The following is a 17,368-nucleotide window of genomic DNA, read 5'->3' on the forward strand; positions in this document are numbered from 1 at the left end:
CATCATTACGCTCCAGTGTGTGATAATACACTGCATCACGGCATCCCGCACTCAAAAGAGGGATGATGGGCGTGACATTTATCAATGAGTGTCCACCTTTAAGGTGACGAATAATATGAGCATCGGCAGTGCTTTATACACAACAACAAAGGCAGAACATGTCAATCACAGTTATTCACTGTCCCTCTAACTGTTATATGACAGCTGATCTTATGCTCTGCTCAGAGGGTAAGAGCTCCCTAATCTCACTGTATTCCTAGTTTTGCGGACATTTACGACTGCTGTTCTTGTTCTCTTGAATTAGCTGCTATGCTAACAGCTGCTTTTTAAATCTCCTCTTCACGGCGCTGTTACTACCTGCATTCATGCCCCCCCCCCATAATTGTACGCTATATACAGAATGGCGAGGAAGCATAGTAGTGATAGAGTGATGTTCCTGCCTTGAACAGGCAGTGCCAATGCAGCTTGAGATATTCACAGCAGCACTGCAGTGCATCATGGTACCACGACTGCTGTAAAAAACATATTGCTTATATACACACAGCAGCAGATATGTAACTATAAAAAATGTATCAACTGGCAAGAATGTAGCACAATACAGAAATGAAAGCAGTGCTCTGTTGATTTAATTTTGGGTAAAAAGTTTTGGTAAAATTATATGTATATTTTGCCTCTAGGAGATGCACAAGATTTTTACATTAGTAGGAATGTAGCACATCATGGAAGTGTAACAGGCTCTGTTTATTTAAATGTCAAAGAACAATAAAAATACTTTCCCCCAAAAAACAATGAATCATTTTAATAAATAATTGTGATCTCTACATTGATTGAAATAATCGTTATTATCATTTTGGCCAATACCTTGCAGCCCTACCTCCAGTAAAAACTCACATTTAAGCAAAGCATGTTTTATGTAATGTCTCATTACTGTAACTGTCAATACAAACAGCTTTTCAGGTTACAGACACCTGTGATACATGCAAATGCAAAAATCAATAAGAAGAAAAAAAATATCTCTGCGAAAGTAGACACTACAATACCGCTCATCTGTTTATGACATATGCTAGCCACATATCAAAGAGGGGAAAATATAAAGCAATGCAGACTTGAAGAGTCTCCGAAATATTTTCCCTGATTGAACCCAGAATGATTTCTGTCCTAGCGTGAACTCAGCCCGAGGCGAACCAGGTCAAACTGCTGCTATTTCCCCAACGATAATTCACAGTACTTTTCAAAAATATTCCTTGAATTCTAGCTCCACTTCTCCACTCATCATCTTTAAAATGGCCTGAGCACCCTCAAGCAGCACAAGGATGGAGGACGATTGAGGAAATGACAAAATGTACTCATATGTACTATATGAGTCGCTATCGAGGTTAAATACCTCAAATGAAAATGACACCCTCGAAAAGGACACGAAAAGAAGAATTTGTGGCAAATGGTAACACCAACAACAGAAAAATGAGAACTGATGATGCGATAAAAGGGCTCAAACTGAGAACAGAAACTCAAAGACAAAGAAGTCCACAGGAAGACAAATTGAAAGCAGTAGGATTGTTCTCTCAAAGGTAAAAAGAGGATTGGAGTAACGAGGAAAAGAGAGTCGAAAGACGAAGTAGAAGCGTGAGATAAGAGAAGAACAGAGAGAGTGAAACATAGAGGATAAGCACGAAAATTATCTAGAAGGTCAAGCCGACCTGGAGTCACAGAAACAAAATGTTTTTTTCTGACACTCACTTCACTTCCTCTTATTTACTTTCCTTTAATCATCACTTTCCCACCCCTTCTGTTCCTAACTTGTTTCCGTACTTTGATTTGTTTATCGTGATATCTCACCCTCACTCTGTGTGATATCATCTCTTCCGTCGCTGTCACCCTTTTTTTTTCTTTCCTTTTGTCTTCTCCTTCTAACACTTCATCAATATATTTACATGTTTTTGGCTTTCTGTTTGCCTCCCGCTGTTTGTTTCTTGCCTGCATGAATGCAAACTTTCTTCTCTGGTATTCCATCCACTTCTTCACAGCTACATTTCAAAACAGCTGTCAGGACAATTTGACAATAGCTTTTGTGGTTGGATTTAGGTATGCTTCCATCAAAAAAGAAATAATCAACTAATCAAAGCTAAGTCTTTCTAAAGCTGATAAATTGATCAGTGTGCAGTCGCCAATATATTGCCCTTTAATGAGTATTAGCCTCTCTTCATGGCCAGTTTCAAGCTTCTGAATTGTCAGCCATATCCTATATATGTAAATGTATGATTTTCTGATGGTTGGAGAAGCAGTTGGCCAATCAGAGCACAAACAAGAATAAGAATGATAACACTGTCTTGGTACACAGCTTGCTGCATTTCTACATCTATTATAAATAGCGACAGTAAAAAAAAACTAGAGTTACAGCCTTACAGTTGTATGCCTTGGCAAACCACTTAACTTGCACTTACAGTTTACATCCAAAACATGGACATGTCACACACAATCCCCCTGGGCAGCACAAAAGGCCTATATTCAATCAGCACAATTACAGAGTGGACACTTAAGATTAATGACACCAATTCAGCATCTGACCACATGAATAATGGCCAGCAAAGTGATTTTGCATTATGATGTCACAGTCAAGTCGACCTTTAACCTTTTGGATATAAAATTTTATGATTTTGTCATTATTTACTATTAGATATTTGTCTGAAATTTTGCAGTGATTAGCATATTATTTATTGAGTAATGGAAAGAAATTAGTGTATTTTATGAGGTCCCAGTGATCTTGATCTTTCATCACCAAATTCTAATCAGTTCATTGTCAAGTCCAGGTGGACGTTTGTGCCAAATTTTTGACAACTCCCTAAAGACCTTGAAATATTGCATTCACAAGCATGAGACAGATATAAGGTCACAGTGACCTTTGACCGCCAAAATGGTATCAATTCATTGTTGAGTCCAGTGGAAGTTTGTGCCAAATCTGAAAAAAAAATCTTACATGCTGTTCTTGAGATATTGCATTCACAAGACAGACGAGGTTACAGTGACCTTGACTTTTGACCTTTGACCACCAAAATCAAATTAGTTCATCATTAAGTCCCAGTGGATGTTTGTGCCGAATTTGAAGAAATTCCCTCATGGCACTCTTGAAATATCATGTTCACAAAAATGTTTTGGACAACCCAAAAACAAAATAACGACTCTCACCGGCATGGAGGCATAAAATCATGGACAAGACAGCAGTTCAGGTTTTTGTAAATCCACTCAAATAAAAAAGAAACTCTCGAGGGATATTCTAATCATTTATTATTGAACTACAATAAAATTGGGGGAGCTTATACCAGAAAATTTTATCCAGATTTTTTTTTTTTAAAGAATGGTCCAAATTGGTTGGGTACCTTTTTTTTTGATACTGGTGCTAAAATTATATTTTTAAATGGTATGGGTGGCATTCTTTGTCCAAATCAAAGCAGCAGAGAATGAGATATATATGCTTTTAGTCCCTACATTTCCCATAGTGCAACTCAATAGTTTCTGTTGACATTAACAAGGTTATTTGTTTAATGAAGCAGTCTCACCAGCCAGACACATCATCATACGTCTGTAGCCACAGATAATTCCTCCATGCCAAGCAAACTGAACTTCATATGTAAAATGGGTGGAATACCCCTTTAAATGCCACTGACACTGCTTCAGTGTTGACTTAAAATGATGGACAAAATAAATTAAAAGACCTCCCCCATCTATCAATCCATCCATCACACACATTCTCTGGCACTACTCGGTGTTTCCATTTCTTCTCTCTTGCCTCCCTGCGAGCCCCTCTAAACCCCATCACATGAGAGTCATCAGCCCCCGGCAGTCCTCTGTGTGTGTGTGTGTGTGTGTGTGTGTGTGTGTGTGTGTGTGTGTGTGTGTGTGTGTCTTTGGTGCTTATGCTGGGTCAGTGTTTCATAGGGAGAAAATGTGACCAGTCTGACTTAAGTATGAGGGTGTTAGGTAGGGTAAGTTTAGGTTTGGATTCAGTCAGTGCGTTTAGATGATATTAGAAAAAGTCGAATTATTGTGTTAGTCCGACTAAACCTGGACAAACACACCTAGATAATGCAACTAGAAGTCGAGCTCTTCCGTCATGTGCACACCTTAGTCAGACTTTTAACTAGACTAGATGTCCTGTGCGTGCTCCTAGTCACTGTGCCGGCCTCCCTCTGTGTTTATGGATAGGGACTGTTCATTATTTGTGAGGGCAGAAGGAGTGCTGCAAAACAGGTCCGGCATTTTATAAAATTTATCACTGAGGAGGGACTTGTGTTTTTAATTTTGGCTTAGATAAGGGACATGCAACTTGAAAAGGAAGTATTTTATTTTTGTTTGAAATAAAAAAGTCACATCCCAGCTACCCCGCTCTTCTGATAAATGAAACACAGTCCCACAACACCGGCACGGAAGTTAAGCAACATACTGCTGTGGACGGGCCGCAGGAAAACATACTTTAGCCACCTAAATAAAACAAGTTCTCAATGGAGTCTGGTGTTTTTGATACAACAGCTTCAAATCCCTGTTGGGAAGAGATGTGATACAACAAGGCCAAGCGGTGAATATTCTAAATATGGTGAGCACTTAAGCGGATATAGATTTTTTTTAGGTGGCTTAAAACTGTTTGCTCAGCGTGTTTGATTATATGTACGTGACGTGGTGGTTTTCTACCTGGAAGTTACTAAAAATAAACAGTTGAGGTGGAGTTGGACATACTTTTGCCAATTAATCATTTCTCCACTGGTGCTTGTATACTGGTACAAGGACAGTAGTCCAATGAAAAGGCCCAATCGAGCTGTAACAGTAGCTCGACCAAACTGTAGATTAAACACACTGAGTATTAACCCTTTGAAACCTGAGAAGATTGGCTTAATTTCTTTTAAAGACATGGGAAAGCCAAGAGTGAATTAAGAAATGACCCCAAAATTACCACAAAATAATAGTTTAAAGTTTTCAAAGGGTTAAATACTTGTGACAGGCATCTGCCAGCAGCACAGAAGTGATGTCGATCTAGGTTTCAAAGGGTTAAGAGAAACGCGGGCTAAGATATTCTGAGGCAATCTGTTGTTGCCCACAACTAAAGTGCTATGCATGATACAGTTATGTAGCAGTGACATAAATATTTACTGATGTCTTCACTTGCTTTCATATATGTATGTCCTCTGCTTGTGTGTGTGTGTGCTGCAGAGCAGCCAGTGAGTGATATCCCCCAGAGTACACAGGAACAGTAACCCAACACGCAGAGTTTCACAACAACAACTCGGAGTGAAAAGGCTGCGCTCTGACCCCTCCACCTCTTTCATCTTCCTTTCTCTGGCTTTCCTTCCCACTGTTTTCTTGTGATTTATGATGTGTCCATGTAGAAAACAGACTGAACAGGCAGTATCTAGTTGGCTCGAAGCAAAGTTAGTCGAAGCAAAGTTAGTTCTTCCAACCAGGAAATAGCATGTTTTGAAATAATGATTCTAAAAGATAATACGTTTTAGACAGTTCCTCGAAAGTTTTCATTTATCTGCCTCAATAGTTGGATGTAAATAGGTTACTGCTTTCTCAGAATACAAAGAATAATAAAAAAAACATCTTTATGTGCAGTATTTTAAGAAAAACTGTCCATCATCAACTCATTATTTTTCTGGTTTAAAGAAATCCAACTTGTCTGTATGAAAGTCTTCACACAACCCTTTATTCTTTCATTCTCTCCTTTCAATTCCTCTGTCAGCTCTTGTCATTTTTTTCCACAGTTACTTTTATCTTCCTCCATTCCTCCTGTCCTCGGCTCCTTTCTATATCTTGACTTTCAAGCTGTCTTGTTCTCTCTGCATCTTGTCTTATTTTATCTCCCTCCAGTTATATTCTTCCTCACTGTTTAACTTTCTGATGCCCTCTCCGCACTTTTTTCACCCCTCGCTCTTCCGACTTTGTCGCCTACTCCCTTCAGCTCTCTCTCTGTCTTTGTCTCTACTTTGTCTCACCTTGAAAGAGTTCAATCCCCTGAGTGTCGAGTTCAGAGTAAATTTTCGGCTTCATAGAGTGTGTGAGAGAAAGGCGGAGGAAAGGGGTGACAGAGGAGAAAAGAGGAAGAGATAGTGAGAGATGGATCAGGTGGCGGTATAAAGTGGAGGCTCCAACACAAAAGAGGAAGAGATCCTCACCTTAACTGTCAAAGTCAAAGACCCTCCACCACCAAATTCATGTCAGGTCATTTATGAGTCTAAGTGGACCTGTGTGCCAAAATTGAGGAAACTCTCTCAAGGGCTACTTCAAATATTGCATTCATGAAATGAGATGAACGCAAGGTCAAGGTGACCTTGCTCACCAAACTTTAATCACTTCATCTGACTCAGAAAGGATGTTTTGGCCATATTTGAAATAAAAATTTCTCATTGTGTTTTTGAAATATTGCATCCCCAGCATGAGATAGATGAGGTCACAGTGCCCATGACCTTTTACCACCAAAAACTAATCAGTTTGTCTTTGAGTGCAAGTGGACATTTTGAATGAATTTCCCCCAAGGTGTTCTTGAAAAGATGCTTTCACAAACGGATTGAGAACCTGAAAACACAACCCAGTTATTATCTAACACTCCATCCAGGAACGATCAGACAGACGCTCTGTCCTTTGTTTCTATTCTCATTATCATGACTGGCCAAGTGGTTGTGGAGTTAGGTCTACTTTGTGCTGGGCCAAAACCTTTTAAAGATCCTTGGTGAATATTGTCGCAAGCTTTCGATCATTTTGATAAGCTTAGTCAAGTAATCATCCACAGAAAGTATTGAACAATTTAGTACCTCATGATCAAGTTTCGGGGTTATGGCCGAAATGCATGGGTCATGGACGTGACATGACATGTTTACCACAGCAGAGCACATCCATTACAATCAACCGAAGCTGCTGCGCTGACAGCACAAAGCCACAATTGCCAGTGCGCTCACCGTGCAGCTCAACTCTCTTTTTATGCATTTTGGGTTTTTTTTATTTTTCTTTATGCACAGATCTGTAGCCCTCCACCAGGTAAAAAAAAACCAAAACACCAACAAACGAATATAATCTGTTTAAAGGAACACCTCATTGTACCATAAGAAATATGAAGCAGCGGAGCAAACTGAGCATTTTCACATTTTATATCAAATTAAACCAATCAAATTGATGCATCCTGTACAATCCAATTAAATAAGTCAGTATCAGCTCATACAGCCTACACTTCCAAACTGTGCATAACCACCTGCATTATCACTTTACTAAACTTGTGCACACCGTTCCACTGCTCACCACTGCATGAGCGCAGAGCAGAACAATGATGATTAGTTAGTCAGTGGGACACACACATGCACTGACATACATGCACAGCTGGACCGGCTACCACAACAAAGAACAGAGAAGCTCATATTACAGCACACACAGGGAGTTTGACTTCATTCTCTGATCAGGTCACCAATACCATCATATATCATGTAATCCAGTGAAATGTCAGGTAGGTACGAAGGTATATAAAAAATAGATACCATCCAAGCCTAGTATTCAACATTTTCATCACTAGCGTCAATACAGTACTTGTGTTTATATAAAATTATACTTTTTTCAGTACTTTAATTGGAAGCATATAGATGTTTTTTCAACAAAACTCATTTTATTTATCTAAATACAAGGGGCCAGCTTCACTGCCTGATTTGTGCTGCTCTCATCAGGCCTGTTTACAGACAGCTGTTTTCAGCAGGAAGGCTAAACAGCTGAACCCACTATAAACAACCTCAAACAAAGTTAGCAATTAACTGGTCAGCACAGTGGAGAATTTGGCAGATAGAAACAGTTATTTCCAACAGAAGTTGTCATCTTATACAGTATCATAAGTGCAGGTTTCACAGTGAGTTAAGCATGTTCTGTAATTTCCTGACCTAACCTGACTTGTCCCACTAACCTGGTTAGCTATGGTGTATGTAAATGTAGTCAGAGTTTGGTTCCACTTCCTCCTGATTACTTGTCACCACAACTCACCCCCTCCCCTGTGTCTCTGGGGAGTCCCCAATCTAACCTCGCCCCCTCCCACCATGACCCTAACGCCCCTGGGCATTGTGGGGGTCTGGGAATGTGTCTCCTTCAGCAGGACCAGCTGGAACTGGAGGAGCAACATGCTGCAGGAGCAGGAAAAAAAGATGCCCTTAGAGTTTGAAAAATGCCCCTCAAAGGAAATGATGACAAGTCAGTCTTTAAAAATGCCATGAAAAAAAGAGGTAGAGACTGCTGCTAAGAGCGGGACACTTTTCTGTTTAACATATATTTTCAAGGCAAGCACCTCCAGCACCACCAAGTCCCTTCCCAACTTTTCATAATAGAGTTAAGAGGACAAAACCAATTTATTGTGTTTTAATTATAACATTATATGCATTGGTAAAATGCATATGTTGCTAATAGGGCACCTGCTGGCATACTCTGAATTCAGTCAATAGGCAGGTTTCCACTAACCCGTAATTTGAGTAAATTGAAACTGTAAATCTAAAATGTGCCGAAAGGAGTTAGTTAAGTTTTTACACTCACACGAGGTGACATTACAAACAATATGAAAAATCCATATTTTGCAAAACTAAAATGGAAACACTTTTTTGGCTTTTCTAGGTCACATGATGCTATGGCTATGTGCTTGTCAGTAGGAACTGGCTCCCTCATGATGCAGCAGGAGCTACAAGAGCTGTTATTGCATCACAGAACTCTTCAAGAGTTGAGCGGATCATCCAGAAGTTTTGAATCCACAATTCCTCTGTGAAATCATGGACTATCACCTTGCAGATATCTCTCATATGTGGCCGCTCCTATTTATAAGGGGCTTGCCTTTCCATTATTGCTCACGTAACACGCCTACATCGCCTTGGATTGGAAATAATGAGGGTTAGTGTGCTATACTGAATATATATTATTTATATACAAAATATACTGTATGTCATGTGATTTACACTTTCTGTACTGACTAAAGAACAAGTGAAAATAATCACATGTATGAGTGGAGCTCTCAAACTAAAAGGAAAACAAAGTTAATCCCCTGTCAGACTCCAGGCTCCCTTTCAATCTACAGGAAGCCTCGTTTGTTCTCTCATACACAAACAACTGCTCACAGGCCTGTAAGCCACTAAGACTTGTTCATATGGCCATAACTCAGTTTCTTGGAAAGCACGACTGTGTCTGAGAAACAAAAATTTTGAGATGGCAAAGAGCTGTTAAGTCATCATTTTAAAGTCATGATTTGACATTTTTGTATGAATATATACTTCATTTTGTACACTCTCTCGCTTGAAAACTGACACCTCAAAGCAGTGATTCAAGCCACTTCTTCAAGGCTTGTTTCACTCTGTGGTACACAGGAAGCAATGTGTCTTATATTTCTGGTTTGTTTGGGAAGAAAAAAGAGCTGCGCTGTAAGCATGAACCATGAGCACAGACATGACTCAACAGTCAAATAAAAAAGCGACACCTCAAGAAGGTTCAACAATCCAAGAAACAAGACCACCGCCACAACACTGACAGTCCTGTGTGACAGCTAATCTCAGTAACGCTGCACCGATGAGCTCCGGGAGCAGCGAAGCTCTCAGGGAACATGGGCTCCCACTTGTCACACAGAACACACAAGGCTCTGATAGAGAGACCATGCTGGAGACTGGAGGCGTTTCCTAAACGTTGCATGTTGTCAGCTTAACGCCTGTGCTATCTGTGGTGCAGAGAGCTCCTGTGTGGCTTTCATCCGCTATTCTGCTCAGAAGCCGCTTTCCTCCAAACACAACTGACAGTGCTGAGAGAACCGGCGAGATGGGAAAGTTCATAAGGACAGTGGGAGGGGTAGAGATGGCAGGCATTTAAAACGTCCTTTAATACATGACTGTAAAAACAGACTTTTACGTCTTGCTGCCATGTCAAAGTGGGGTCAAAATCGTGTGTCCTTCTCATTGAATTCTGTGTCCCATCAGTGTGCAAATTAGGGATGTCAACTGTTAATCAGTTAACCGGAGAATATTTTTGACAGGTTCCATGTCAATCTAATTGATTAATTAATTAATTTTCATTATGTTTCATTACCAGCTGTAATCCTCAAATCAGCTGTGCTGCTAGCTGGCTAATGTTAGCTCCCACCTGACCCAGGTTGTGTGCATTTCAGCATGGCTGAGGAACAAAGGGTGTGCCACATCATATTGTCCATGATAAAACCGGCATATACCAGGGACTGATCGTCAGTGCTGAGTGACGAACACTACTGCAAGAGGAGTGGAGGAGAAACAGCCGCGCATACAGGTGCAGAAAATAACTCATTCATTATAGATTAGATCACAGACAATGGTTTTTGAACTTGGCAGCTGTTTAGATGTGTCATTTTTGATCACTGTTATTTTGTTGTAATATTTATGTTTCATACAGAATCTGAATCTCACTGTGAGTTGCTGTTGTCTACAAGCTAATGAACTAAAGAGATCATTTTTGTTCAGTTTTTACTGAATATCTGAACTCCATTTATGTTGACATATACGATGACAACTGTAAATTCTTGAAATTCACAATAAAACATTCTCAGTATCTCAGTCATACCGTCAGGAATATCGTTATCGCATAAATTCCGTCAAATATTGTAAAATTATTCCACAGCCATATCGAGGAATCAGTGGAGCATGGGGGCTGGTTGGGCCAGGAAGTATTTATCCATGTTAATGACATATGGTTAATGTCATACCTGTCATTCTCCTCCATGTCTGCCTCACTGCACATCCATATCGCCAAAAATGCCAGAAACGTTTCTTTTCTTCACACATGTCTTAATGCGTACAGACATGCAAGCAAAGTTTACAGTACTTTATCCCCTGAGGTATGTTACTTAGTTGCTACTAAAATAATAAAAACAAAGGTTAGTGGTGAGAACGCTGCTACGTGGATCTTTTGTACACTGTGCATGGCAAATAAAAAGCAGCTGGGAAAAAGATCTGATATTGGACTATCAGTTTAGCCAGTACTTCATCACCTTAGAACTGGATCCTGAGTGCAAATGGCTGTCAGAACCCAACATCAACTGCTTTCTTTCCCATTTTTTCAAGTTTCGTCCTTCCCTTCATCTTATACTTTGCTGAACTTGTAACAACGTGCGACCCCCCAACAGCCCCTCCCCTCTGCCTCTGAGGTCTGTTCTGCTCCTCGAAACGCTCACTTTCACCTCCTGTGTGTCTCGCAGCCACAATGGACTAACTCACATCTGTTCGCCCAAATCCAACAATGGTGGAGGAGCGAAAGACGGGGGGAAAGAGGGACAGAGAGAGAGAGAATACAGACTCCCCAATTATCTCACTCATTCTGCAACAACCACTCCCACTCCTTCTACAACCCCCACTGCGCACACACACACACACACACACACACACACACACACACACACACTTATATCGTTCTTTCTCTCCCATGTCGCAGCCCGAAAGGCCCTCGGGACTTTTGCCTATTGACGAAACTTAAAACTTGTACAAGAGAGGGAGAGGAAAGGGGAGAGGGTGAGAGACCCCAGGGAGAGGGAGAGAAAGAGGGCTAGAGGGGAGGAAGGGGATCTACAGAGGGATGACAACTAAAGTGAACTCTCTGCTCATCTTGAAATATTCCATTCTTTCCACAGAATCAAGTTCTCTTTTTTTCTTGATGTTGGAGTGCTACAGCTGCTGTGTGTGTGTATGTAGTGCTAGAGGATAAGGGCTAAGGAATGCAGCTAACTCAGTGGTGCGATGGTCATTTGCAGCTGCTCCACACCATCATTTCAACACACACACACACACACACACACACACACACACACACACTTTCTCACTGCTTTTGACTGACAGAAGTTCCACAATAGATTAAGAATATTTCTGGTTTATCTTTAAATGACTGCATACTGGCATTTTCAATTCATCAGTGATTTATTTAAAACCACAAAAACCATTAGTGTTTTTGGATATGGGCAAAAAAAACCCAATTTGCACCTACTGTCATAATACTGCTTTCTCATATTGCCATGTGAGCCTGGCCCGGCATGCAACTAGGCATGTGATCATGCATGCAATTTCCAATCAGAGGTCTTTTGACATATTCAACACAACACATAAGGTACATTTAATGCAAGTTAGATTTTAATCCCATTTTTAATTGAACAGAGCAAAAAGGTAATATTTTCCTGCCCAGAGACAACTATCCAGCCGCAATGCTATTGGCTACTGCCGAGTACAAATGAGGAGAAAAACAAATCCAAGTTGTTAAGTTACTCCTGTACCTCCTTGTTCTCAGGCATCAGTAAAAAAATCCCTCTCCCGCCTTTAGCTTTCCCAAAATTCTGCTGCCAGGATTTTGACTCGGACTAAGAGTCATGACAACATTTCACCAATCCTGGCTTCCTTACACTGGCTACCTGTTGCTTTAGAATAGATTTTAACATATTACTAATTACTTAAAAAGCTCTGAGAGGCCTCACTCCAAGTTTCTCATCTGATCTATTATCACCCTACGTCCCATCTGGCACCCTCAGATCCTCAGATGTGTCACTTCTTGTCATTTTCAGATCCAGATTAACTCACAAAGGTGTTCCAGCCTTTACAGTCAGAGCTTCTAAGCTTTGGAATGACCTGCCTGAGACATCAGGGCTGCAAACTCTGTCTCATCTTTCACAATCACTTTTAAAACCTACTTTTCTGGAATAGCTTTTTAGTTATTTTACTGATGTTTTCAGAAATTTTTTACTCATACTTTTTACCAGAGAAGTACAAGTACCAGTGTTTGCTTGTTAGTTCATTTCATCTCTTTATATTTTTATGTGTCCCTTTTTTATTTGTAAAGCACTTTGAAACTGATTTTTGAAAGGTGCTATATAAATAAAGTGTATTATTATTATTATTATTATAATTATTAGTTAAAGACATTCTTTCAAGACATTTTTTCTCCTGAACACATTTGAGAGTGCTGAGTCAATCGTTGCAACTTTTGTGAGCATAAAAAGGGGTCCCATCTCTCACAATTAAGACATTACTGGAAGCTACTATCACTCACAAAGTTATGAATGTTTTCTGGTTATCTTATGGCTTTATTTACATAAGAGGTAGCAGTTGGCACTGCAGGAATATGTGCCACTGAGTGCAATTATGACAAATTGACTGACTAAAACTTGATAGTTGCTCATTTTGATGTGGGTTTATTTGAACTTAAAGGTTCAATCAATAATTAAAAAAAAATATTGAGCCTTTAACAAATTAGTCGACGCTAATCACTATCTGCACTGACTTTGTTGACAAAATCAATCACCCGCCCTTCCTTTGAGCAGCGCCTTCACAAATCTTTCGATGTTAGAAAATCGTTTCATTCTTTTTGGAAACATTTTAGTCCAAACTCCCCACAGCTGTCCCTAAATAAAGCTTTATATGCTGTTTGTGAGCTGGTAAGACTTATCAAACTTTAATGTAGCAAAACTGGAAATACCAAGATGTGGTACTTTGCAGTTTATATTTGGCCTGATATCTTAGACCTGCACGCAGAGATGCATACTGCTATGCTTTGAAAACTGAGTTGGTGGCTTTTTTAGATAGGAATTTTCCATAGCAGGATTGAAGAGCAGATTGACTGAATCCCAAATGATAATCTGAATTTATTATATGATGGGTCCATACAAAAGAGACTGCACCTTTATCTTGTATAGAGCTACACAATGCAGGTACATGGTGGTATGTTTTGGTGTCAACCATTCTTTAATGGGTAAAACTTCAACCTAGACTCTCTTTTCCCACGTTTTTATGTCTAAATGACTAATGGGAGCAACAGTTTTTTTAAAGTGGTCCAGTATTTTGAGAGAAGGCTGCAGCCGTCTGCAGTGAAACAGTCTGTAATGTAACTAGTTGGGGCATGTTTGCTCCTCAGTTTACATGCACTCAAAGTGCTGCACTGACAGGGTGGGATTGTTTCTGACAACATTAGGAAAGACACCTCACAGAGAACAACCTTTGTTAAAAAGAGTAAGATCATTTAATTTATCCAGAAAAAGCCCCAAAATTGCCTTCGCCAAGCAGACTCCACATAAATAAACATACATTTTTATTGTGTACAGAGCCAGCATATTTTCACATCCAACAGGGTGAATCAAGGGTTTAGTTTAACCAAACCAGAGCTTGTGAGTGTTGGAAAAGTGGAATGATGAACTAAGAAGGCTTTGGTGAGTCTTATTTTGTTTTTGTCACATTTAAATGAAGTGTGTTTAGTGTGTTGAAGATAAAGTTACTGTTTATTTAAATAGAGTCTGGTGTATTTGGCAATAGCTACTGCAGGGCTGTTTCTGGTAAAACAAAAAGGTTTTTATTTTAATCTTTAACAAAGGGGTCTGTTTCTGTAGGGTTCTTTCATGGTGTTGTCAGACACTCAGAGTAACATCTAAGCCTGCCAGTGGCCCTTTTAGTAGACAGAAATAGACAGTGCACAAATGCCCCAACATGATACCATGCAGCCTATTTAGCTGCTACCGGCCGCAGCGCTGTCATTTAATACTGGACCAATTCCAAAAATTGTTGTTCCCATTAGTTACTTGTATACAAAAGCATGGGAAAACAGGGTCCAGGTGGACAAATACCAGAGTTACCCTTTAAGCTATAAAGGAAAGCCATGATCATGAACTAGCAAACATATAAATGCCAGAGAAGCAGACTTGCAGTAATGCATGACACCCCAAGGTGCCATAGTAGCATTTTAAATCAGTTATAGCACTCTCCTATACTGCAATGTTAGTTTTATGGCCATAGACCTTAAAAAAAAAAAAGCCTAAACGTGACAGTCTCGCACAGTGCATCCTCTCCCTCTATGGTCCCCAGCCCATTCCCTGTCTTACCTGTGTCCTGTCTGAACTGGTGCATGGACTGGAGATCTATGATGTAGGGCGAGAGCCGGCTGTCCACCTGGCCAAGGACCACGCTCCCTCCGCGGGGGTCGCTGCTCCGGATGGCCGCCTCTATTTGGTGGGAGACGGCGGGGCTGTAGGGCCGCCACCGGCCGTGTTCGTTGAGCCATTCCCACACCACCACGGCAGAGGCCAGGAGCATGTTGTTACTGTTGGCCCTAGAGAGGATATTCACGATGAAAAACAAGCAAAACACTTACTTGTGAGCTAGAAGTATCGCCATCCCCTCGGAGATGAGTGAAGGATTTGCCAAAATAAAGCTCGTCTGCTCGGAGCAGCGGCTAACAACACAGCAAACCAGGTGGCATATGCACACAGCTGTCTCTTTATATCATTTTTAATCTGTCCCTGTCTGTTTATGTGAGTGTCTTTCTCCCTCGTGATAGATTAATATAGGCCGACTACCCCCAAAGCTAAAACAAAGCCAGGTTTTTCTCTTACATGGAGCCGCGGCAGAGCTAACGCCGGGGGAAGGCGAAACATTCTGCTGTGAAGATCCGAGCTCCTCGCATGGCCAAGCGGAGAAGAAAATCACGGTCCTCGCTCGACAGTCTCCGTAATAACACCGTAACGCAATGCTATACCGGCCGCGGAGGAAACCGACAGAAAAGCGGCCTAAAAGTGCCGTTTGTTTTTTTTTTTTGCCAGTCCTTGCTCCAGACACACCGATAGCTTCTCCGACGAGTCGTTGGTTTCCAGCGACGGCCTTTTGTATGATTGTTGCCTCGGTGGAAGAAATCTCCTCGGTGAGGGGAAAATATGTTAAAAAAAATAAATATCGTTATTTATTGTAGCGCATGAGCTATATCTACAGGTAAATCCCGACAGCACCGGCCTCGGCAGGGTGTAGACAGCAACAGCTAGTGTGTGTTTTTCTCCTGTAGTTTGAGGCGTAGCATAACGTTACCGAAATGTTGAGAAAGTAGTGGCTTCCAACAGCGCAACCTCAGTAGTAACCACCCTGCAACCCGGGTCATATCAGAACAGGTTCAACTGGTCTGCATCCCGGTAACACTGAAAACACATTCTTTAATACCGATTTAACTATGCAACTGTGCATTTGGTGCCAACGCGGTGTTTTATGTGATATCATTATGAATTTGCATCGCGTGAACTTATTTGGCGTTTTTCGTGTTTCAAGTTTTTCCTACAGCCTGGTGGTGCGGGCGCTGGATTCGAACCTTTGTCCGTCTGCATCAGTCTATTTATGCAATTGTGTTTCCATCACTGCACAGAAAGGACAGGAGCTGAATCAAATATTCACCTGTTGATCTTAACTTTTGGCTCCACTCTCCTCGTCCAGGACACTTTGGAATCAAATCCAGGAGCGTCACAGACCTTTAGATGAGTTACTCTTTCGTCCTCTCTGCTCCACCATGGCTCTTTTCTCTCTCCCTCTAACCCAGGTGGTCGCACAAATCAAAATCCCCTTTATTTCTCTTTAGAATAAAATGTCCAAACAGAGGAACTGGATCCCCTCTAGAGGGTTAAGGGGTGGAAAATGGCGTGTCCATTATTCACTGAAATAAGCTCCTCCATGTTTATCGTGATGCTATCCTTTCGCGTCCATCTTTGCATTTGGGAAAACTTGGTTTGAGGAGAGTGGGGGGACAGCAGCCGGTTCCTGACCCCTCACCACGCCCTGTAACCCCCTATGGTGATGAGGGGGCCGGCAGCAAATAGACAGTCCCAGACTATTGGCTGTTCATTCAAGCACCGTGCAACACCATCGACATCCATCAAATATGTCATGATGTGACCCTCTTGACAGTTTTGTTTTACTTTTTATCCATTTTTTTCTCTCATTATTGTACCCTAGAGAATATGATTTAAGTCATGCAGTAATCATGGTATTTATGTTGCAACATGATTTTGTTTCATTTTTTATTTGCTGACTTAGAAATACTTAAAGTTATAGTTTCTTTTGCTGACAGTAATGTCAACGCTGAAGGCATTTTTTTGAAGGTAGTCACATGCTGCCACCTGGTGGATAAATGGGATAGCTCACATTGTTTTTTTAAGCAGGTTTCAGCCGACATCCCGACAGTTGTATGCAGCGCAAGCAGAGGGCGCGTTATCAGTGTTAATTCGTCAATTAATGCTTTAAAAACCCAAACCAAAACATGACGTAATTTTGCTTATAGTCAAACTTTCCTGCCACACGCATTTTTCACGTCACCTGATCACTCTTTTTTTAAGATAACGTTAACCCGCTGTAGCTGGAGCATATCCCAGCGTGAATTACGTACCTGAGCCACGTCTTTTTTTCAAACCGGAAGAATATTGAAACAACGCGAAATATTAAACGAATATTCCACGCGACAACAACTACTTATATGAATATGACGTCATGTACCAACATCACAGGCTCCATAGCTCAGGGGTTAGAGCACTGGTCTTGTAAACCAGGGGTCGCGAGTTCAAATCTCGCTGGGGCCT

General features: G+C 40.9%; 1 protein-coding gene and 1 non-coding gene across 3 annotated transcripts in view; one reads left to right on the plus strand and one right to left on the minus strand.

Annotated features, from left to right (window-relative positions):
• Positions 1-16,498, minus strand: part of LOC121941909 (E3 ubiquitin-protein ligase DTX4-like) — a 40,956-nt gene extending 24,458 nt beyond the window's left edge. Inside the window, exons 1-2 of one of the 2 annotated variants that reach the window (XM_042484889.1) lie at positions 16,194-16,498; positions 14,861-15,087 (exon numbers count right to left, since the gene is read on the minus strand). In XM_042484889.1, coding sequence (XP_042340823.1) covers positions 14,861-15,071 — 211 coding nt within the window. In that variant the 5' untranslated portion in view covers positions 15,072-15,087; positions 16,194-16,498. Of the gene's footprint in view, positions 1-14,860; positions 15,088-15,370; positions 15,855-16,193 lie in introns of those variants that run through there. The other variant, XM_042484888.1, reaches the window with a different exon arrangement.
• A 797-nt stretch (positions 16,499-17,295) lies between these two features.
• On the plus strand, positions 17,296-17,368 carry trnat-ugu. Its single transcript has one exon. It is a non-coding gene; the product is annotated as a tRNA-Thr (tRNA).

The sequence above is a fragment of the Plectropomus leopardus genome, chromosome 4 (assembly GCF_008729295.1).
Source record: "Plectropomus leopardus isolate mb chromosome 4, YSFRI_Pleo_2.0, whole genome shotgun sequence".
NCBI classification, from domain to species: domain Eukaryota; kingdom Metazoa; phylum Chordata; class Actinopteri; order Perciformes; family Serranidae; genus Plectropomus; species Plectropomus leopardus.